We start from the raw sequence: 19,797 nt of genomic DNA, 5'->3' as shown, positions 1-19,797 counted from the left end.
AGGTATAGAGTCATGTACTCGAAAACTCTCCATTTGAGAAACCAGTGGTCTCTCAATGCCCTGGAGGATAGGCCTTTGCGTTACAGACCATAACTGAGTATATGCCTGTAAACATCCTGTAATTCGATCAGAGACAATTCTCTTATCAGCTTGTTGTAGCCTTCCCGCAACTTCTGCGTTAACAGCTAACTTGTTGAACTCGGTTTGAAGCATTTCAAGGTGTTCCCTCAAATGCCTCTGCATCTTGATAATAGCATCAATGTCAATGCTGTCCATCTCTTGTTAAAAAATCTGCAAGAATATTTTCATGAGATTTTATTATCATAATATCAAAAATATAATTTTGACATAAAGCTTGCCATCGTAATAATCTAGCCTTCTCCGGTTTAGACTCAATTCTATTCCTCAAAAAGGCTTTAACTTGAGTGTTATCAACTTTCAAAGTGAATTTCTTTGCAAGTAAAAATAACGGCCATTTTTCAAAAGCCCTTTTTACTGCATAAAATTCCTTTTCGTTGATATGCCATCTTATGGCTTCTGCGTCTGAGAATAACCCACTACAATATCTGCATGGTTGTTCTCCATCTGGTGTGAGCTTTGTTAATACTGCAGCCCACCAATGATCACTGGCATCGGTATATAATACCAGATCATCCTCGTCTTGAGGAATAGCCATCTTTGGAAGATTTTTGCAAACCTTCTTTAAATGGATAAGTCCCTTTGTGTGTTCGTCTGTCCATATAAATCTAGCATCCTTTTTCAATAATGGACTGAACACCTTCCTGTGTTTTGCTAGGTTTTTAATAAACATCCCAGCAAAATTAACAACCCCTAAAAAACTTTGAAGTTGTTTCTTGTCTTTGAGATTCTCTGGAAAATTCTGCACCTTTTCTACTATGTGTTCTTGCAGAATTATTCCTGATTCATCGATTTCAATTCCGAGGAATTCAATCTTTCTTGTAGCAATGACTGCTTTCTTTTCAGATAAAACCAGTCCTTCTTTCTTGCAAACATTAGAGAAAATCTCCAAATGTTTAACATGTTCATTCATATCTTTGGATGCTATTAGAACATCGTCGATGTAAACAAACATAAACTTGAAATAATCTTTGAAAAGATTATCCATCTTTCTTTGAAATATTTGGGGTGAGTTAGCCAATCCCATTGGTAATACTTCCCAAATATAATGTCCTTGAGGTGTGGAGAAAGCTGTGAATTTCTTGCTTTCTTCCTGCATCCGAATCTGATAGAATCCAGACTTGCAATCAAATTTAGAGAATATCTTGGCATTGCGAATGCAACTAATCAAGTGTTCTCTACTAGGTATAAAATACCCATCAAACTCCAGAATCTTATTAATTTCTTGATAATTAATAACCAATCTGGGTTTTCCTCGTTTAATTTCACCATGGTTTCTTACCAGAAAACCTAGACTGCTATATGGTGACATACCTGCTTTGATTAATCCAAGGTCCAAATGTTCCTTGATTATAATCTGCATATCCCTCTGATCAATGATGTTCATTGGGATGGGTTTACAACGGACAAATTCATACTCTTTGCCTTCCTTGATCTTAAGGCAAGCCCTGAGTTGATTTCTGTCCCACCATGCCAAGGGATCTTCGTTATAATTTTCTTTGATCCTCTTCTTGACATCTTCCAGTGATACCTTAGATTCAAACTCTACTTCATTTGTGTGTAGAGTTATCTTAAGGCATTCTATATCTTCTGGTTGGAGTTCCTTATCTGCTCTTAACTGGAGCATTGTTTCTCCAAACCGTCTTGAATCCTTCATTTTTGGGTTCAGAAGTTTTCCTGAATCACCACGCTTGCTGCGAAACTGGATTGGCAATTTTCTGTAAAATGCCTCCCTAAGTCTCTGGACTATGATTTTGTGGGCACATGGTGTTGTGAACACTAATCTTCTAGTCTCATTTTCTTGTGTATAGGACTTGAACATTTGTAGGAAATTATTTCCTAACAATATGTCAGCTCCTGTATCATGAAAATAAATTGGTGGTGTCTTTACCTTGTACCAAGGTGTTTGTCCAGCACCGCCAATCATGATTTCAGTCATCTTAATCCCTTTACATAAGATTAAGATTCTTCTGGAAAAATCTCTTCCAGCAATCTTGGGTAACTCTTCTTCCAAATTATTTGGAAAAACTCCTCGTTTTGCTGTACATATTCCAGCACCTGAATCAATATATGCAGCAAAGTATTCTGCCTTATATTGTTCATACAACATTCCTACTGGAATGTATATGGAGAATGGACTTGTGGTCATTGGATTTTCCACATTTTATCTTCTGCCATAAACTCCATTCCATACTCTAGACGTTTCCAAGGTTTATGTTCCTCGAGAAACTCTAGCCCAAGAATCAATCGTTCTGATTCTTTTCCTGGAATTCCTTGAATATGAACCTCCAATTCTCCGATATTAATCAGTCCTTGGTAAGTTCCTATCATCGGTTGTTCCAAATAGTATATTAAATTACAAGGAAATTGATTCCTTTGTTTTGTAATATCAAATACTATTTCTACTTCCTTCCAACCTTCTGGGCATCTGAGCTTTCCTATTGTAGAAAAACTTTTCAACTCCTGTTGGGTTTCTATGACAGGCTTTTTATCCCATCTGTAACTTGTAATTCTATCTCCTTGAAAAGATAGTCTTCTTGGTTCCAGTCTAAGACTTTGATTTCTCTGTAGAATCGGTTTGTCTTGGATCTGGATATTTGTTTCCTGTATTAAAGGAAACTCAATTCTTTCTGGATAAATTGCCTGCGCAACTTTTCCAAATATCTCAGGTATTTCAATAAACTCGTTTCTAATAAACAATTCAGAATGATGTGTATTAGATAGAGCATATGAAATCTGATAGGTAATAGAATATGGTCTATTGCCTTCCTTCATCAACCTTTTTTCCTTGAAGTTCTGATGTAATGTCAAGGCTCGGCTGAAATCTCGATCTGCCAGGTTGTAGGCTATCCTTGGATAGATTACTCCTACAATTTTTCCTGCACAGAGGTTTCCTGAGATTGTTCCTAGTACTGAATCTTGTAGATTCCCCATTCTTTTATCGCATATGGCGATATCAATTGGTGAATCTATCCCTTCTTTGAAAGTAGCCTTTATCATAATCTGGATTGCTCCTATATGAATCCAGGACATAGTCCTTGCTACTTCTATCTTGAGTTTTTGTAATTCCTCCTTTATTTCTTCGGAAGGAATTAACTGCATCTCCATTCTATTTCCTGTAAGTTCCATTGGGATTGCCATTTCCCTTCTAGAAACTTTATAGATTAGATGATGCTTTCTGTTTCTTAGGCCAAGACTTCCTAAGAACTTTTCTACCTGTCCTGCAGAGAAACCTTGATATCTCTGTAGACTCGGATTTTCTCTCATGATTCTTTGAACCATGTTATGAGATATTGTTGTCTGGCTAAAAAACCCAGACAAATCTTCATGTGTTTCGTGTCGAAACACCTCGTCTTCAGTCAGATTCCGATTCTGTTCCATCAGATTCTTCCTGACTTAAGACTTCCTCTTCTTCATATATACTCTCATCTGAGGCAATGTCCTCAAATTGGTATACTTGAATGAGATCTTGGTAATAAACTGCTTCTTCAATATCCGGAGTAGGATCAAAACGTTTAATACCTCTTTTCTCATTTTCTGGACAATTGGTCGAGATATGACCTCTTGCTCCACATGTCCAGCAATTACAATCCTTGAAACTTTCATTGGCTCTAGTATGAGCTCTTCTGAAAGTTTTCTTTGTAGGTGTTCTTCCTGTGCTTCGAGATGAACTTGATGCCTGGGATGATATCCTACTTCTCGATGGTCCGCTTCTTTGTCCAGATTTATAAGATCTGGCTTTCTGTCTAGACCATACGGTTCTTGGTTTCCAAGAACTTCTTCCACTTCGTGCATAAGGATGAGTCCTAAAACTTTTCCTTTTATGTTTCTGTGGTTTACTTCCAATAATTGTTGGAAGATCATTTTCCTTACAACACAAAGGAGTTCTTTTGTTGATACTCCTTAGTCGTTTGTAATTCTTTTGTAATGCTGCCATGTGACACCATTCTGCTAATTTCCCTTTAAGGAAAGAGGCTCTTCTTGCCAATGTATCTGGATTACCAGGTACGTATTCCCCTATGAGCATTTCTCTCCACGGGCTTGGCATTTTTGCGAAGAAAAGCTGCATAGCTATATCTTCTTCGACTCCTGAATTCCATCTATATTTGGTGAATAACATAATGTATTCATCTACCAAACATATATCATGTAATTCAAGACTATGCAGAGCTTGAGTATATTTTTTCTTCTTCTCTGTATTTTGACTGTTGAAATAGTCTACCCCTATAAAGTGTGCTTTGAATAGGGTAGCCATCTTTCCAGCGATCTCACTAAGAGATTCTCCAACTAGGACTGACTCTTTCATGTCTGCTGAAGTCATGTCCCAAGCAATTTTTACTGATCCCATAAGACTCATTTCCAAAAGTTTAATGAATCCTTCTTTGTTGAGATCAAGTGTTCCTGCTGCAATTCTCATAGCAGATGTCCAATCGTCTATGAGATCTTCTCTGTTTTTGAAGTCCAATACATCAAGGTTAAGCATAACCCCGTAAGGATGTATAGGATCTAAAACAGTTTTCCCATAGGGTGTTTGGTGCAAAGGGATTTGAGTTCTCCTTGCCCTTGTTCCCGCTGGGTGTGATCCTCCACCAGTATGGAAATCAGTCTGAGATTCTCTCATATTTATATTATGAGATCCCATACTTTCCCTTGGTGGTTCCTGGGAAGATGACCAGGTTATTGCAGGTGGTGTTTCACCTACTGCTGTATTCATCTTTAGATCTACTACTTTGAGATTTGCGAAAGATTCCGCAAGCTCTTGTAGATCCTCCAAACCAATCCTTTCTAAAGTTGTCATCAGATCAATTTCTTTTCTGAGACAGATTTGATTAGATTGATCATCTTTTCTTCTTCAGTTAAAGGTTTTGACACCACTCTGGCCTTCCCTTGTTGATGTAACAAAGGTTCGGTACCAAAGGATGGTGGTAACCAGCCTCCTGAAGTTCTTCTACTAGAACTTGGTTGTTGTTCTAGTTTCTGTATTCTTGTTTGAATATCCTTTAAGATCTCAAGAATTTCTTCTTGTTTCTCTAGGACCTTTTCAATCCTTTGAGGTACATAATATAGCATATTGCCATAATTTTGTACCGTTTTCTGTATTTCTCTAAGATCCAGAGAGAGCTTAGAGGAGTCTGGTACTATCTCCAGAAATTTATTATTCTGAATCATAAATTTTTACCTGAGGGTGCTGTTGCTTCCCTTCGTAGATCTTCTGTTTATACAGATCCATTGTTCTCTGAAGAATTTCTTCTGAGTAGATTTTGAAGTATGTTTTTACGGTTCTTTAAACCTTGTAAACGCATACCTTTCGTTCTGAGTTCAGTGAAGCATGTACTTCGCTGTAATTCTTGTTCTAATTGAATTATTTCTAGGGAAATAAGTTCAATTTCGAGCTGGATGGTAGTCCCTGGCATATTTAACAGATCATTGAAGATCTGGTCTTTTCGGCCTGTAAGAGTCTACCTTTTGTGTATGCAAGGTTTTGCAAACACTGCTGTCTTTCATCAGGAGATAAATTTCCTTTGTTCTCCTGTTTCTGATATCTAACAATAGTTAGATAAACTTGTGTATATTCCAAAATATTGGAATAGTTCTTGTAAATTATTCTCCTCGAACTAAAGTTCGGATTCATAATTTTTTCGAAATTCTCCTTCTCATACATTTAATTACTAGTAATAATAAAATTTTCGTGTTTGAAATAAATTAACCATGCTCTGATACCATTTTGTGAAGCGCGGAGGATCAATTAAAGAAAATAGAGAATAAGGGTAGTTTTGTCAATTCTATAGGTTTAGGGAGTTAAAAGAGAGTTTTTGATGGCTAGGGAGTTAGGAACAAGTTAAGTTTGGGTTTAGGGATTTAGGAGCAATTTCCCCTTAAATCTTTGGTCTTCAAAATCGTAACGAATTTTCTTTTCCAGGATATTTAATTTGTTTTATGTAATATTATTATTATTTTCAAAAAAACAAAATGTAACAAAATAAGAAATCCAACATAAACATTGAACGAAAAGAATTACTCTAAAATAATCACGTTTCATATAAAAATTCACTATATATGAATTAAATTATATTTCCTAAAATATTTTTTTTAAACAAAAACTTAATCATAGCTTTATCTATATTTAAAGAAAAATAATCAATTTGAAAATAATAAAAATCAGAGTAAGTCTCATGTGAGACCGTCTCACGGATCTTAATCCGTGAGACCGTCTCACGGACGGGTCAACCCTACCCATATTCGCAATAAAAAGTAATACTCTTAGCATAAAAAGTAATACTTTTGTATGGGTGACCCAAATAAGAGATCCGTCTCACAAATACGACCTCTGAGACCGTCTCACACAAGTTTTTGTCATAATATTTTTTTCTTTTTCATGGGTGACCCAAATAAGAGATCCGTCTCACAAATACGATCCGTGAGACCATCTCACACAAATTTTTGTCATTTTACAATTGTATAAACACGCCAGTCGTGCAAAGGGACACTAAACAATATGTGAAGCTAAAAAACTTGATAAGAAACAGGGTGAAGCACTAAAAATTTAACAATGAAAAATCCAACTCTAATACATTCAACTAAAAATTACATTAAATTATTAATAGTACTCCAAACTCACTCGTTTTTACTTCTTTCTTTTCCGATTTTAAGCATTCCTTCACTCGAAATCTCAGTTGCTTATGCTCTCTTTCCATGACAAAAAGAATAAAGTTATAAAAATAAACGTAAACAAAATGACATTAATTAATATGCATATATAAATAATTAATTTAAAATCATTGACTAATAGATAGGGAATTTCGTATCAAGAATCACTGGCCATGAACGAAATATTGCTGCAAATCACAGCCCAGCCAGCTTGTGTTGAACTGTCTTTTGCTGTTGAATACTATGTGGCGCATTCTAAATATCCCTTTTGACCCGCATACTTGGCTTGTTCTCCTCTCTCTCTACAATGGACAGCCACTAGCTTATAACTCTATATAATAATCCTCTCATATTTCAATGCTTACTACATTACATCTGCGTTTCTGCTCACTTCACTGGTAATCTAACTTCATTCAGGGGCAATGCGGCAGAGGCTAGTTGGGTAGGCAAGCAAAATCTCGACTACCTGTCGTAGCAATCAGCATGGAAGAGACGTTTGTGCCGTTTCGCGGGATTAAGAATGATGTTCAAGGGAGGATGCTCTGTTACAAGCAAGATTGGATTAGTGGATTCAAGGCTGGCTTTAGGTTCATATCTACTTGTTCATTTAAGTTCCTATTCATTTTGTGTGTGATACATTGCTATATATATTGTTTCAGGGTGCTGGCTCCTACTACCTATATATTTTTTGCTTCGGCCATACCAGTGATTTCCTTTGGCGAACAACTTGAGAGGAATACAGGTACCAAAATGTGTTTTCATTTTCTTTATATATATGTGTGTGAGTGTGTGTGTGTCGTCTAATGTAATGCGCTTAGGCCGATCGAGGTACACAAGAAATTGCTACACATAAAATGAAGGGTAAATGTGCTGACACCCTTGAGATCTTATTGGACTTTAGTCTCAGCTAACTAGCTAGAGTAATTTATATATAGTTTCATGTGTCGTTAACTTTATTCCAATGAATTGCAGATGGGATTTTAACGGCGGTTCAGACTTTAGCATCCACTGCAGTTTGTGGAATTATACACTCCATTATTGGAGGGCAACCGTTGCTCATTTTAGGAGTTGCTGAGCCTACTGTCTTAATGTACACCTTCATGTTCGACTTTGCCAAGCAAAGACAGGATTTGGGTCGTGAACTCTTTCTTGCATGGACTGGATGGTTGGTTAGCTTGATTTGGTTTCATTGTGTCCTTGTTCGGACTTCAATATGTAACACCAAAACTTTTTCAGGGTTTGTGTTTGGACAGCAGCTTTGTTGTTTTTGCTGGCTATTTTAGGAGCATGCTCCATTATCAACAGGTTCACCCGTGTGGCCGGAGAACTGTTCGGAATGCTTATTGCCATGCTTTTCATGCAGCAAGCCCTGAAAGTAAGAAAAGTTGTAAGGAATCATCCATCTCAAACAAAAACGTTGAGTTGACTTTGTGATGATTTGTGTGAAGGGGCTGGTGGAGGAGTTCCGCATACCAAAAAGAGAAGATGCCGGACTCACAGAATATATACCCTCCTGGAGGTTTGCGAATGGCATGTTCGCGTTGGTTCTGTCATTTGGTCTGCTACTGACTGCATTAAGAAGCCGGAAAGCAAGGTCATGGCTATATGGGTCAGGTCAGGATGAGGAATAGATCTTTTTGACATAAAGAAAGGAAAATATTTTTGATTTCTATCGTAATTTTATCATACATAAAATTGTATATTATTTCCATGTAGGTTGGCTTCGGAGCATTATCGCAGATTACGGGGTGCCATTGATGGTGTTGGCGTGGACAGCAGTATCCTACATACCTGCTTCAACTGTACCGAAAGGGATTCCACGTCGTCTCATGAGCCCAAATCCATGGTCACCAGGGGCCTATGGGAACTGGACAGTGATGAAGGTATGCACCTTGCTTATTCACAAATTTTTCGTGGTAGACTGGTCTCGTTCTCGTTGTGGAACATATGATAATTTGCTGTCAAATTTAACAGGATATGATGAACGTGCCCATTCTCTACATACTTGGAGCCTTCATACCTGCAACAATGATCGCAGTATTATACTATTTTGACCACAGTGTAGCATCTCAGTTGGCTCAGCAGAAAGAGTTCAATTTGCGGAAACCGTCTTCTTTCCACTACGATTTACTGCTTCTTGGATTTCTGGTAATATATGCGCGACTCATTTGATATCTTGCATACTTCTACAGCTCTATTTGTGTCTTGAACTATATAAGATGCCAATATTTGTTGTTGTTGGCAGACGTTAGTGTGCGGTCTCCTTGGAATCCCACCATCAAATGGTGTAATCCCACAGTCCCCAATGCATACAAAAGCTCTGGCGACTCTTAAACACCAGGTGAAAGATAGTCTTTTGTTTTGATTGTGAAATCCTTGGCAAATGCTTTGTAGTTTGTATATTTTACTAAGTTGGGTTTTGGCGGGCTTTGTTATCTAATAACTACCAACTTACATGGGCGTGCCTTGGATGTTAATTTTGAATATATATTTCCCGGCTCCAGCTTACACGTGCAGGGGTTTGTAACAAATAAAACTATTTATTGTGCCACCTTCATGCACTCGAACTTTTGGGATAAACGGTTTCAACAATTACCATGTATCTATAAAGTCCTAATACTGAAGTTTTGCTCTTGAACTAACGCAGTTGCTCAGGAATCGGCTTGTTGCTACGGCGCGTCAAAGTATGAAAACAAACTCGAGCTTGGGACAGTTGTATGGGAACATGCAAGAAGCTTATCAACAAATACAGACTCCTCTCATCTACCAGGAGTCATCACACAGAGTATGTAACTATTTATCAACTTGTTTAGATAAATCCTAGCTCTTGCACTCCATGTACAAGAACAATTACAAAAATTGTTGAACAGGGTCTAAAGGAGTTGAAAGAATCAACCGTTCAGTTAGCGTCGAGCATGGGAAGCTTTGACGCTCCAGTGGATGAAACAGTTTTTGATGTCCAAAAAGAGATTGATGAGTTACTGCCTGTCGAGGTGAAAGAACAGCGTGTAAGCAACTTGTTTCAAGCCATTATGGTGGGAGGATGCGTTGCTGCCATGCCAGCATTGAGAATGATCCCAACCTCTGTTCTCTGGGGGTATTTTGCTTTCATGGCCATCGAAAGCTTACCTGGTAACCAGTTCTGGGAAAGGATATTACTGCTTTTCACTGCGCCAAGCAGAAGATACAAGTAACCCATCAACCTTTTATTACTTCCTTTTCTAGAGCCAAAGCGTTCTCACATCCACTGAAAAAATATATTTTTTTTTGTGTATGTGTGTGTTTTGGCAGAGTTTTGGAAGACTACCATGCCACCTTTGTGGAAACTGTGCCTTTCAAGACAATCGCAACATTTACCATATTCCAGACAACATATCTGCTTCTTTGTTTTGGTATTACATGGGTTCCAATTGCCGGAGTCCTATTCCCTCTTCTAATTATGCTTCTCGTTCCAGTAAGACAATACATGCTACCAAGGTTTTTCAAAGGTGCACATCTTCAAGATTTAGATGCTGCAGAATATGAAGAGGCACCGGCTGTACCATTCAACCTTCCACCGGTAACACTTTCTGTTTGTTTTCCAACAATAAACTCTGATGTTAAGTTTGTAACAGATGAAAATTGCAATGAATGCAGGAGGGAGAAGGTAGAGTTTCATTTGCTGAAGGTGAGGAGATATTGGATGGAATTATCACAAGAAGTCGAGGTGAGGTAAGGCATATTTTCAGTCCAAAAGTGACGAGCTCATCAGCAACACCTGGAAAAGAGCCTACACTAGCGATTCAGAGTCCACGCTGGTCAACCGAGAAAGCAGCATATAGTTCTCGGGTTAGTGCACTAAGAGGAGATCACCAAATGGGTATTATTGAAAAAGAATCTTTTAGTCCAAGGAGTAGTGGAGATCAAGTTGGTCCATCTAACTTGGGGATTAGTCCTCGCAACTCAACTCCAAAATAGTTCAGAACAATTCATCAGTGCCCACCATATGCATATATACATGCAATATATAATTTTTTTTCAAAAAAAAAAAACGAAAAACTAGTGGTGACTTGTGTTTTCTTTGTCTCTAATGATTTTCCTCCTTCAGTGTAATTCTTGCACTTGGAACTCCATCACCAGTTAATTATCATAGGACTACACCGGGAGATCTTCTCAAGATGTATCATAGTTGTCTGCTTCTGTTAGCAAAGAACAACTTTTTTTGTTTGAGAAGTGATGCATTTGCCATTGCCCGATTATTTCATGATCAATGTGCATGGAAACTCCTAGTTTTGTTGTGATGATCCTTCAGTTCTAGCTTAACCATCGGCATTAGGGCTATTCAGATTGCCAGCTTTAGTCGAGAGTTAAAATTATTGATTGTACTATGTCTCATAAACTTGAGTGTTTGGTATTAGTGATTCTAATTGATATGAACTTCGGGAGGTCACCCACATATTTCATACCAATGGCCTTGGATAGTCCTTATTGTCTAATGCTCAACAAAGTTGAACATGTATACTTCGGATACCGAATTTCGAAAATATTTTCCCTGACCTTTCAGTTTAGATGTGGCAGCATGTTCAAAATATAAGACTTGATCATAACATCTATAATGAGCTCAAAAGCTTTTACAAAAAGAGGCTTCTACATAAAAATTAGACTCATCCCATGCCTTTAAGATTCTCCAGTTTAAGTCATTTGATGCCCTTTGCATCAACTTAGACAGGAGTTGAGCGCACTTACAAACCAACAAATGTTTCTAATCGTTTCAACACCCATAGCTCCTTTGTGGATGATACAGTTGACCATATTCATATATTCCGTAAATATGCTCAATGTATTCGTATATTTATTTTATGAATGAAATTTAATTTACCAATATAAAAAAAGCTTACTTTTATTGTCTTCATAACTTACAGATATGTCTAACATTGTCTCCAATCCATTTTGCATAAATGTATGTAAGGCAAAAAAACTCAATCAATCTCTCAGGACACTTTCTGCTGGTAGCTTTTAGCAAACTTTGCAAACCCTTCCAAACCACGTAACAGCAAGCTCTCCAGAAAAGGTTGCAGTGCCTAAATAACCAGAATTAGTATTGGTTCAAGTACGGTTTCAAGTGAAATTTAAAACAAATTTTAATTTCCACCAGCAGCGGTAAAAATTCAGTTCATTGTCAGATGATAATATCGTCACAATCCTGCCATGTCTTCTATTTAGTCATTTGCAAATTCGATTGTTTTTTTTTAAATTGCTTGTCTCAAAAGCTCAGGCTCGTAGAGGTGTCACAATTAACAAGTATATGGAAAATTAATTCAATATGAAATTAGGGTCAGGAGATCAAAGGTTCTAAACCCCTGGAGAGCATAATCCTTGTTTTATGAAGTTGGTGTTGATTGGTCTTTGTTCCTAATGTGTTATCAACTTTCATGTATACGCCTTACGTATAAATGCCGAGTTAGGTGCATGGGCAAGTAAAAGTATAAAACTGTTGATTGCGACAGTTCCCATTAACTCAAACTTTAGGGACACACGGTTTCAACAAATGCTTTATGCTAAAAGGTGATACTTACAGATGCAACTGGGGTCAGTAGTTGAGGAACTTCATATGAAACAGTAAGCTGAAATCCAAAAAAATCTACTGTAAGAACAGATTCAGAAATTCAAAACTCCATTTTATCTCATTTTTGTTCTGCAAAAAGAAATAAGAAGTCTAAATGTGATCATTTGTTTTCATACATAACATTGTCATGAACAGATATGTTAAATTTAAATCCGGCTCTACAAATATGAATTTTTCCCTTACTTTCTAAACATTAACATGCTGTAAATATTTTATGGATGATCAAGATACTATCTCATTGCATATGAATTAAAAATTCTGCAATACAAAGTAAAAAAATGCAATCAGCACACGATTGAGAAGCATATGTCACATATGGCAAACAAATTACAGCAGGAAAGATGAAGTTAATGCTTACTTCTACCACACATGAATCAGCACCTTTAGGAAAAAACCTCACAGCTCCCCTGCAACATTTGTATGCTGAACTTATTGTGTCGGAATATCAAGATTAACAAAGCAAACTCAAAGTTTCCGATAGCTCCATTTGAAGGTATGTCATTTATAATTCCCTTTCTAAATATTTTGCCATCTTTATCGAAATAATAAAAAGAAAGCATTGAATAAAAATGAATGGCATGATCACAGGTATATTGTTCCTCTTCAAAATCCACGTAAGACACTGATAAGTAGTACCTAGTACAAATCCAGCTTACTATACATTTGCTGTAAAAAAAGTTCTCTGTCGCAGAGAGTCGTAGGAAGTATAGGGAACTTCAATTAACATATTTCTCAAGATCAGAAACCGAATCGCTATGCCAAACTCCAAGACTTACCCGCAAACTGAAATGTAGTGAATTTCAAAACCATTTCAAATCGGTTAATAAATCCTGGCTCTGGCATTTGATAGTAACGTTCATATGCTTGGATTATTTACTGTTTTGGAGAAAAAACACAATCTTGAGACAAATCCGAAGTTCAGCAAGCTTCATTTTTCATACATGATTTGTTTCTCCTAAAATATCTGTTACCTATTAGGAAGACCCTCCAGCGACCTCCAGTGGATTTTCTGATTTGGTATAGGCTGCATTTGTCAACACCACGAAAATTTGATGGGTAATTAACTTGCAATGAGGACTTAAAATATGTCGTGCAATAAATCTAAATAATCACTTTAGCAGTTACCTGCAAATTTCGAGCCAGCCAAGAGTATTCTATATCTTGACCAAATGCTTCATACTTCAGTGACCATCGTGATAGATCAGGTTTATCATCCAGAATCTACAAACAGCGTGAGATATCAAATTTCTTACAAAGGCAAATGACGGTACTATTCAGTATACTTGAAAATCTAAGATGGTTCAAGAAAAAAAAATCTATGTTCAAAGCGAAAAGGTGCATAGAATCGAAGAGAAAATCACGGGTCGCCGACCTTTACAGATGAAATGAAGGGCATCCACTGAGGAATGGCTTCGCGGTCAGAATAACATTTATAAGCAACCGAAATGGGCACATCGATAACCATCTTCACCCTGCAATGGAATCAGCAAATGTGACTGAACAGAGAAGAAAGCAAATGAATTTGATGTTAAGAAGAATGACATCAGATTACGTGGAATCCTGCCATTCCATGACGGTAGAGAAATGGCGGCCTGGGGATTTGAAGTCATATGTCCTTCTGGGTACATGATTAGTGGTGAGGCGGCGGCGGAGGAGGCCGGCGGTGCTGGAGGAGGATAAGGAGGAGAGCGGGAACGAAGAGCTATCTAGGTTGGATTTATAGTGGTTGATCAAGGAGACGACGGTGGTCGATGCTGCTCCTGCAGACATTTGTTACAGCACAAGTAGAATAGAAACAATCAATGGCGCAAGGTGGAAGACGGCACAGACGACCAATTTTTTTTCAATAGTTTCTATCTAGAAACAAATTAATATTAATAAAAGGAGTCATTTATTTTTGTTTTCCATTTAGAATTAATATATAATAAAATAGAAAATTAAATCAAGTTGAGAGAAATTTAGGCTTTTTAAAAAATATAAAAAAATAAAATTAAAATTATAAAAATAATGCACTTTCACAACATTGACAAAAGAAGTACAATCCGAAAATATTACATTTTTAAATATAAGTTTTGAATTATTTTTTATTTTATATTATTTTTCTTAAAAAAAACGAGAAATCGGTCTATATTTTCAAAAAAGAAGTGTTACGTATGCCTTAATCTTGATAAATTGGTCGTTTATATACTCCATCTCATATTCAGACATCAAATAGTTGAACAATAAACCAATAATTTTCTGCATTTTTTAAGAATAAATGTATGTTTTTTGCTATGGAAAACTATTCTTTTCGTCCATTAATTTGTATAATCTTAGGGTTTTATCAATTAAATTTATAAATTTTGATTATGATACATTAAATTTTAATTTTTTGATCTAATTGCTCAATAATTTAAAATTCACATCAATAATTATACAAAAAATAGTCAAAATTAAAAATTAATATGCAAAAACCCCACAATCCAAAATTAAACAAGTTATATTTAAAAAAAACACCTTTTATTTTATTTAAACAATAGATCACGGGCAGTTATTTAAAAATCCCCAATCCATAATATTTTGTGCATTCACTCCCTCCCACAAAATTGTGTGTACTATTTATACAAACTGTGGTACATTCATGTGAAATGTGATACACTTCATGTGGAAATGTTGTATAAAAAAGTACCTAGGACTGAAAACAAGAAAAAAGGCGGCTGGGGACTGACGCCCAAATTCCGTCGAATCAACATACGCTTAATATTAGTTTCTTGTTGAATGGTATGTTCAGTGTGCTACAAGTTCCGTCCTTAGACGCATCAATCACAAACATAATAATGGTGGCAGAAACGTCAATCTCTGAAATCTAGGTTGGATGTATTGACCGGGCTTATAGCTATTATCATGGAAATATTTAAAGAAAATATACTTTTATTAGTTTATTATAATTTAATTCTTCTTAATTTATGCTTGGTCCCTAGATAATCATGGTTAAGTATAATTTTTTTTTTGACGGTTCATGGTTAAGTATAATTAATATAGATACAGTGCATTATATTCAACCAATCTATATTTAAAATAAATTTTAAATTAAAATAATTATATATATATATAAATATATTCTGTATTTAAGGACCTTTTATCACGGCGTAGAAGTGGATCTGCGCCGTGCTACTCTATTAAAGCGGTCTGTGTATATTTAATACACAATGCCATTCAACTAATCTTGCCAGCTACATCTCACAAATCTTGCTGCACTATGTCAAAGCTAAGGTGAGAACTTTGTCTTAATCTCAAGATTCGTCGGCCGCTTTTTTAATTATTTTGAAATTGATTATGATTTATATAGGTTGGAGGGTAAAGTGGCTGTGATCACGGGCGGTGCGAGTGGCATCGGTGAGGCAGCGGTGCGGTTATTTGCTGAGCAAGGGGCGGCGGTCGTGGTTGCGGACATACAAGATGAATTAGGGAACCGGCTTGTTTCTTCGATCAACTCGGATAAAGTGAGTTACCATCACTGCGACGTACGTGATGAAAAACAAGTGGCCGACACCGTCAGCTACGCCCTTGAAACATGTCACGGTCTCGATGTCATGTTCAGTAATGCCGGAATTCTGGGACCCGTAACGAGCATACTCGACCTCGATATTCAAGGATTGGATAATGTCATGGCTACGAATGTACGTGGCATGGCCTCCACTATCAAACACGCAGCCCGTGCCATGGTGGATAGAAAGATCAAGGGATCTATCATTTGCACAGCCAGCGTTGCTGCCTGTCTCGGGGGCGCCGGCCCGCATGTTTACTCGGCATCGAAACAGGCTGTGGTGGGTCTGGTTAAGGGTGCTTGCAGAGAGCTCGGTGCATATGGGATTAGGGTCAATTGTATATCTCCCTACGGGGTGGCGACGCCGCTGACATGCAACGCATACGGCCTGGAACCGGCGGAAGTGGAGGAAAACAGCTGCAAGACGGCCAACTTGAAGGGGATTGTTTTGAAGGCTAAGCACGTAGCGGAGGCGGCATTGTTTCTAGCTTCCGACGAGTCGGCTTATGTTAGCGGACAAAATTTGGCGGTCGACGGTGGGTTTTCGGTAGTCAGCCACAGTTATAATTCTTTTTAGTAAAGAAAATAGAAAGTCATGAAATCAATGCATATTTGTTTCATATCTATCTTAAACCCAAATACAGTTATTTATACTAATCTAAGCATTAGAAGATATATATCATCAAAGGTACAGAAGAAAACAAGAAGAGTGAGTCTCATGTGAGACCGTCTCACAGATCATAATCTGTGAGACGGGTCAACCCTACCCATATTCACAATAAAAAGTAATACTCTTAGCATAAAAAGTAATACTCTTTCATGGGTGACCCAAATAAGAGACTGTCTCACAAATACGACCCGTGAGACCGTCTCACACAAGTTTTTGCCAAACAAGAATATGTTGGAACTGACTCAACGACGTTTCTAAATAATTAAATAAGGAAGAAGATTAATATATGTTACTTGAAGCTATTATTGTTTTAATAATCTCCAAATGGGATCGGATGCTTTTCTATTGGTGTGTGTATTCAAGGCACCAATCTTTCTAATTGCAATATAATTGCTTAGCATGCCGAGCATCGGAAAATTGAAACTCGATTCCATACTTTATCCCGTTTGCTTAAAAACAATTATTCATAGATATGTAAAACAAGTTATATACTTTTTTATTTTGGAAAAAACGTCTTGTTTATATATAAAAAAAACTATATGAAATTATTCAGCTACTCTCGACTATATAAACCTTAGTTACAAACTTTTCTATATGCAACTTTTCGCTTTATCATATTTTGTAAATTCCAACTCTAAGGAGAAAATACTTCAAGCACCCTCCTCGTGAGTATTGATTGTTTTCATGTGAAGTTTCCGACAAAGTCAAGTCGTGAGGAGTTGAATGTTTGCATGTGAAGTGTGCAATGGTGTCAAGCTTGCAATACTTAAATCACCTTCCGCGTGAGTAGTTGAGTGTTTTCATGTGAAGTCTGTCATCGGAAACTCAACGTTGAATCCAATTGCATCTCCACGTTACAATGTCCATTTTTTCTTGACGTCACATAAATATTAATATATTTTGGCATGTAATATCGCAAAAATTTGATTCCAACTGAGAACCAACAAATTCTCATCATCTGCATTAATCAAAAGAAAGTGGAGAAAAATGGAGGGTTCGGTTATTGCCAGCTCAAATCCAAGTCTCCTGGATTCGGAGTATTGGTTGCAGTGGCAAGTCTAGGTGTGTGCCCTCATCTTAATCCTGACGGCAGCCATGGCGGCCAACTTCCTCCTCCGGAATAGGGGTATTCATCCGCGCGCTGAAGCCTGCCGTTTGTGGGCCCCATGCTGGACCAACCTCCATCTCGAATCCTTCTCTTCTACCGTCCTTTCGCCTTTGCTGCTATCGCTTTCTTGCTTGTCCAAACTGTGGCCGCCTTTGGATTCTCCGTCTTCTTTTCCACACTCAGTACGCTTCTTTACTATCTCATTTCTTGATTTTCGCCCACTCATCCAGTCACCAAGAGGAAACGTACGCATGATGGTTTAAGATTTGTGATATAAAGTGTTTTATTTGTATTGGTTTTTTCCCAAGTTATGATTGTTTGAATTGGGTAAGCATAATGGATGGAAATCATAATTCAGAAATATCAGGAAGGCACATTAGAACATCAAGAAATCAAGACGAATATGCAGTAGATCAGGATATCCGATATTATGTTAGGTGTGATTTCGGACCATAATCCCTATATTTTGAATTTATATTTAAACATATTAAAGGCATAATGGGTTCGATGTTATCTGAAAATCATTACGTAGTGGCAACATCATGCTTGTCTATTTTCATCAATGACGAAAACGTACAGCTGTTCCCATTAATGTACATGGGAATAAATTCAACTCTAATATACTTGTAGGTTCTATATCATACTATTACTAAGTTCATTTTAGTATTGCCATCATATTTATAACATGTTCATGGCCCATAGTCCATCTTTTTCTAAGCTTTCCCATGTTTTGTAATCAAACTCTGCATGTAAAGTAAATACGATCTGGTTTTTCGGATACTTGCTTCGCTTTCCAGATGCACTTTCGCGTCTGTGATGGTCTACTTAACGGTATATAAGCATGCACACTCCTTATTTAATTGTCTCATATTGTCTCTGTAATATGTGCATGAAGCATTCTATTCCTTGCTATTTATTCTTGGATGTGGACATTTCCAATCACTAACTCTTGTTATGTGTAGCTTGCTATAATTGTCTCTGGCCTGGGACGTCGGATTGACTCAAGAACCCACGGTGGGGAGACTGATAAATATCTCAAGAAGGATTCGAATGACATTAAGTATGAAACAATCACGGCTAGGGAGAATCATGCTGGTAGTTTTACCAACATATAAGTTCATCACAACCAAGTTGCATGTCAGGAGCAGCAAGTTGAATCAATTGGAAATATTTTGAACATTATTTATCTGGTCAGCCTGTTCGATATTCGTAGATTTCTTTGTGGTTGACAGCGTTTGTTTGCTGTTTGTTGCCAAAGTGATCGTACCATCTAAAATTGGAATCCAAGATATGACAAGGACAGACAGTAAAATTAATGGACAAACTGAAAGAGGTTAATTTGATCAAATTAAAATTGTCTGTGTATTGATTATAATTCAGCTTTAGACTAGAATATCTCAAATTTCTGTACAGGGACTTTGAATGGTTTAAGAATGATGATTGGAATACAAAAGATTGGGAAAATTGTCATTTAATGGCATTGAATTGGTTTGTCGGTTAATAGGTCAATAGCATTTTTTTTTTAAATGTATTGATTGGAGCATATGAAAGTTGTCTGTCATTTTTTAAACCTTTTTCAAAGTTTATTGAATAAAAATTATCGATAAATTAATGTATGACAAGAACCCACGTTCTAATTTTATTATTGGTAGCATATTTCATGAAACTTGTCTCTTGAACTATTTAATTTATATTTGAATATACATTTGATATATATATATATATATATATATATATATATATATATATATATATATATATATATATATAAATTTAGAAATAATTTTCAAATTAATAAATTTTGACTTGAAATTATATTTTAAATTTCAATTTAATTTTTACTACATGTTTAGAATTTATTTTTGCATGTTAGACATTTTGTCAAATATATATATTATGAATATTTATTTGATCAATATACAAATTTAATATTATGCTTGCATCCTTCTATTTATTATTGAAATTTTTTTAAATGGAAAACATATTGAAAAATATTTTTCATCTGTAAATTCATATTATTTACATATTAAATTATATTAAGTTGTTTATAATATTTTTAAGGTAAGTTGTTTATAATTTTAAATAAACATATTAAGTAAAAA

The 19,797-nt window shown here is 36.4% G+C and overlaps 4 protein-coding genes across 6 annotated transcripts in view; 2 read left to right on the top strand and 2 right to left on the bottom strand.

The window, feature by feature from the left end:
• Nucleotides 1-19,797, bottom strand: part of LOC140840075 (long chain acyl-CoA synthetase 1-like) — a 69,517-nt gene that overhangs the window by 16,285 nt on the left and 33,435 nt on the right. The gene's annotated exons all lie outside the window — the stretch shown is intronic.
• LOC140840072 (boron transporter 1-like) lies at nt 7,003-11,024 on the top strand. Of its 2 annotated transcripts, XM_073207176.1 has the most exons (13): nt 7,003-7,373; nt 7,446-7,528; nt 7,759-7,951; nt 8,023-8,161; nt 8,235-8,400; nt 8,503-8,669; nt 8,761-8,934; nt 9,032-9,127; nt 9,434-9,571; nt 9,657-9,976; nt 10,078-10,345; nt 10,423-10,606; nt 10,694-11,024. In XM_073207176.1, the coding sequence occupies exons 1-13, from the start codon at nt 7,270-7,272 to the stop codon at nt 10,741-10,743; spliced, it is 2,082 nt and encodes a 693-aa protein (XP_073063277.1). In that variant the 5' UTR covers nt 7,003-7,269; the 3' UTR covers nt 10,744-11,024. The 2 variants fall into 2 exon arrangements, with proteins under 2 accessions (XP_073063277.1, XP_073063276.1); XM_073207175.1 differs by having other exon boundaries at nt 7,004-7,373; nt 10,423-11,024.
• Nucleotides 11,651-14,257, bottom strand: LOC140840074 (uncharacterized). Of its 2 annotated transcripts, XR_012119850.1 has the most exons (8): nt 13,944-14,257; nt 13,764-13,863; nt 13,517-13,612; nt 13,363-13,415; nt 13,028-13,174; nt 12,750-12,798; nt 12,342-12,389; nt 11,826-11,846 (listed from the first exon to the last, which is right to left on the bottom strand). XR_012119850.1 is itself a non-coding variant. In XM_073207177.1 (7 exons), the coding sequence occupies exons 1-7, from the start codon at nt 14,159-14,161 to the stop codon at nt 11,757-11,759; spliced, it is 654 nt and encodes a 217-aa protein (XP_073063278.1). In that variant the 5' UTR covers nt 14,162-14,255; the 3' UTR covers nt 11,651-11,756. The 2 variants fall into 2 exon arrangements, 1 of the variants encoding a protein (XP_073063278.1); XM_073207177.1 differs by lacking the exon at nt 13,028-13,174 and having other exon boundaries at nt 11,651-11,846; nt 13,944-14,255.
• Nucleotides 15,565-16,552, top strand: LOC140838052 (short-chain dehydrogenase reductase 3b-like). Its single transcript, XM_073204139.1, has 2 exons — nt 15,565-15,643; nt 15,720-16,552. The coding sequence occupies exons 1-2, from the start codon at nt 15,630-15,632 to the stop codon at nt 16,492-16,494; spliced, it is 789 nt and encodes a 262-aa protein (XP_073060240.1). The 5' UTR covers nt 15,565-15,629; the 3' UTR covers nt 16,495-16,552.

The sequence above is a fragment of the Primulina eburnea genome, chromosome 8 (assembly GCF_022965805.1).
Source record: "Primulina eburnea isolate SZY01 chromosome 8, ASM2296580v1, whole genome shotgun sequence".
NCBI classification, from domain to species: Eukaryota; Viridiplantae; Streptophyta; class Magnoliopsida; order Lamiales; family Gesneriaceae; genus Primulina; species Primulina eburnea.
This window is presented reverse-complemented; position numbering and strand designations above follow the sequence as displayed.

Coding starts and splice junctions, on each gene's coding strand:
- LOC140840072 (XM_073207175.1), top strand. CDS start 7,270: ATGGAAGAGACGTTTGTGCCGTTTCGCGGGATTAAGAATGATGTTCAA. Junction 8,670..8,760: donor GGAACTGGACAGTGATGAAG/GTATGCACCTTG, acceptor CAAATTTAACAG/GATATGATGAACGTGCCCAT. Junction 9,977..10,077: donor GCGCCAAGCAGAAGATACAA/GTAACCCATCAA, acceptor GTGTTTTGGCAG/AGTTTTGGAAGACTACCATG.
- LOC140840074 (XM_073207177.1), bottom strand. CDS start 14,161: ATGTCTGCAGGAGCAGCATCGACCACCGTCGTCTCCTTGATCAACCAC. Junction 13,416..13,516: donor GGCTGGCTCGAAATTTGCAG/GTAACTGCTAAA, acceptor TGACAAATGCAG/CCTATACCAAATCAGAAAAT. Junction 12,390..12,749: donor CTGATTCATGTGTGGTAGAA/GTAAGCATTAAC, acceptor TTTGGATTTCAG/CTTACTGTTTCATATGAAGT.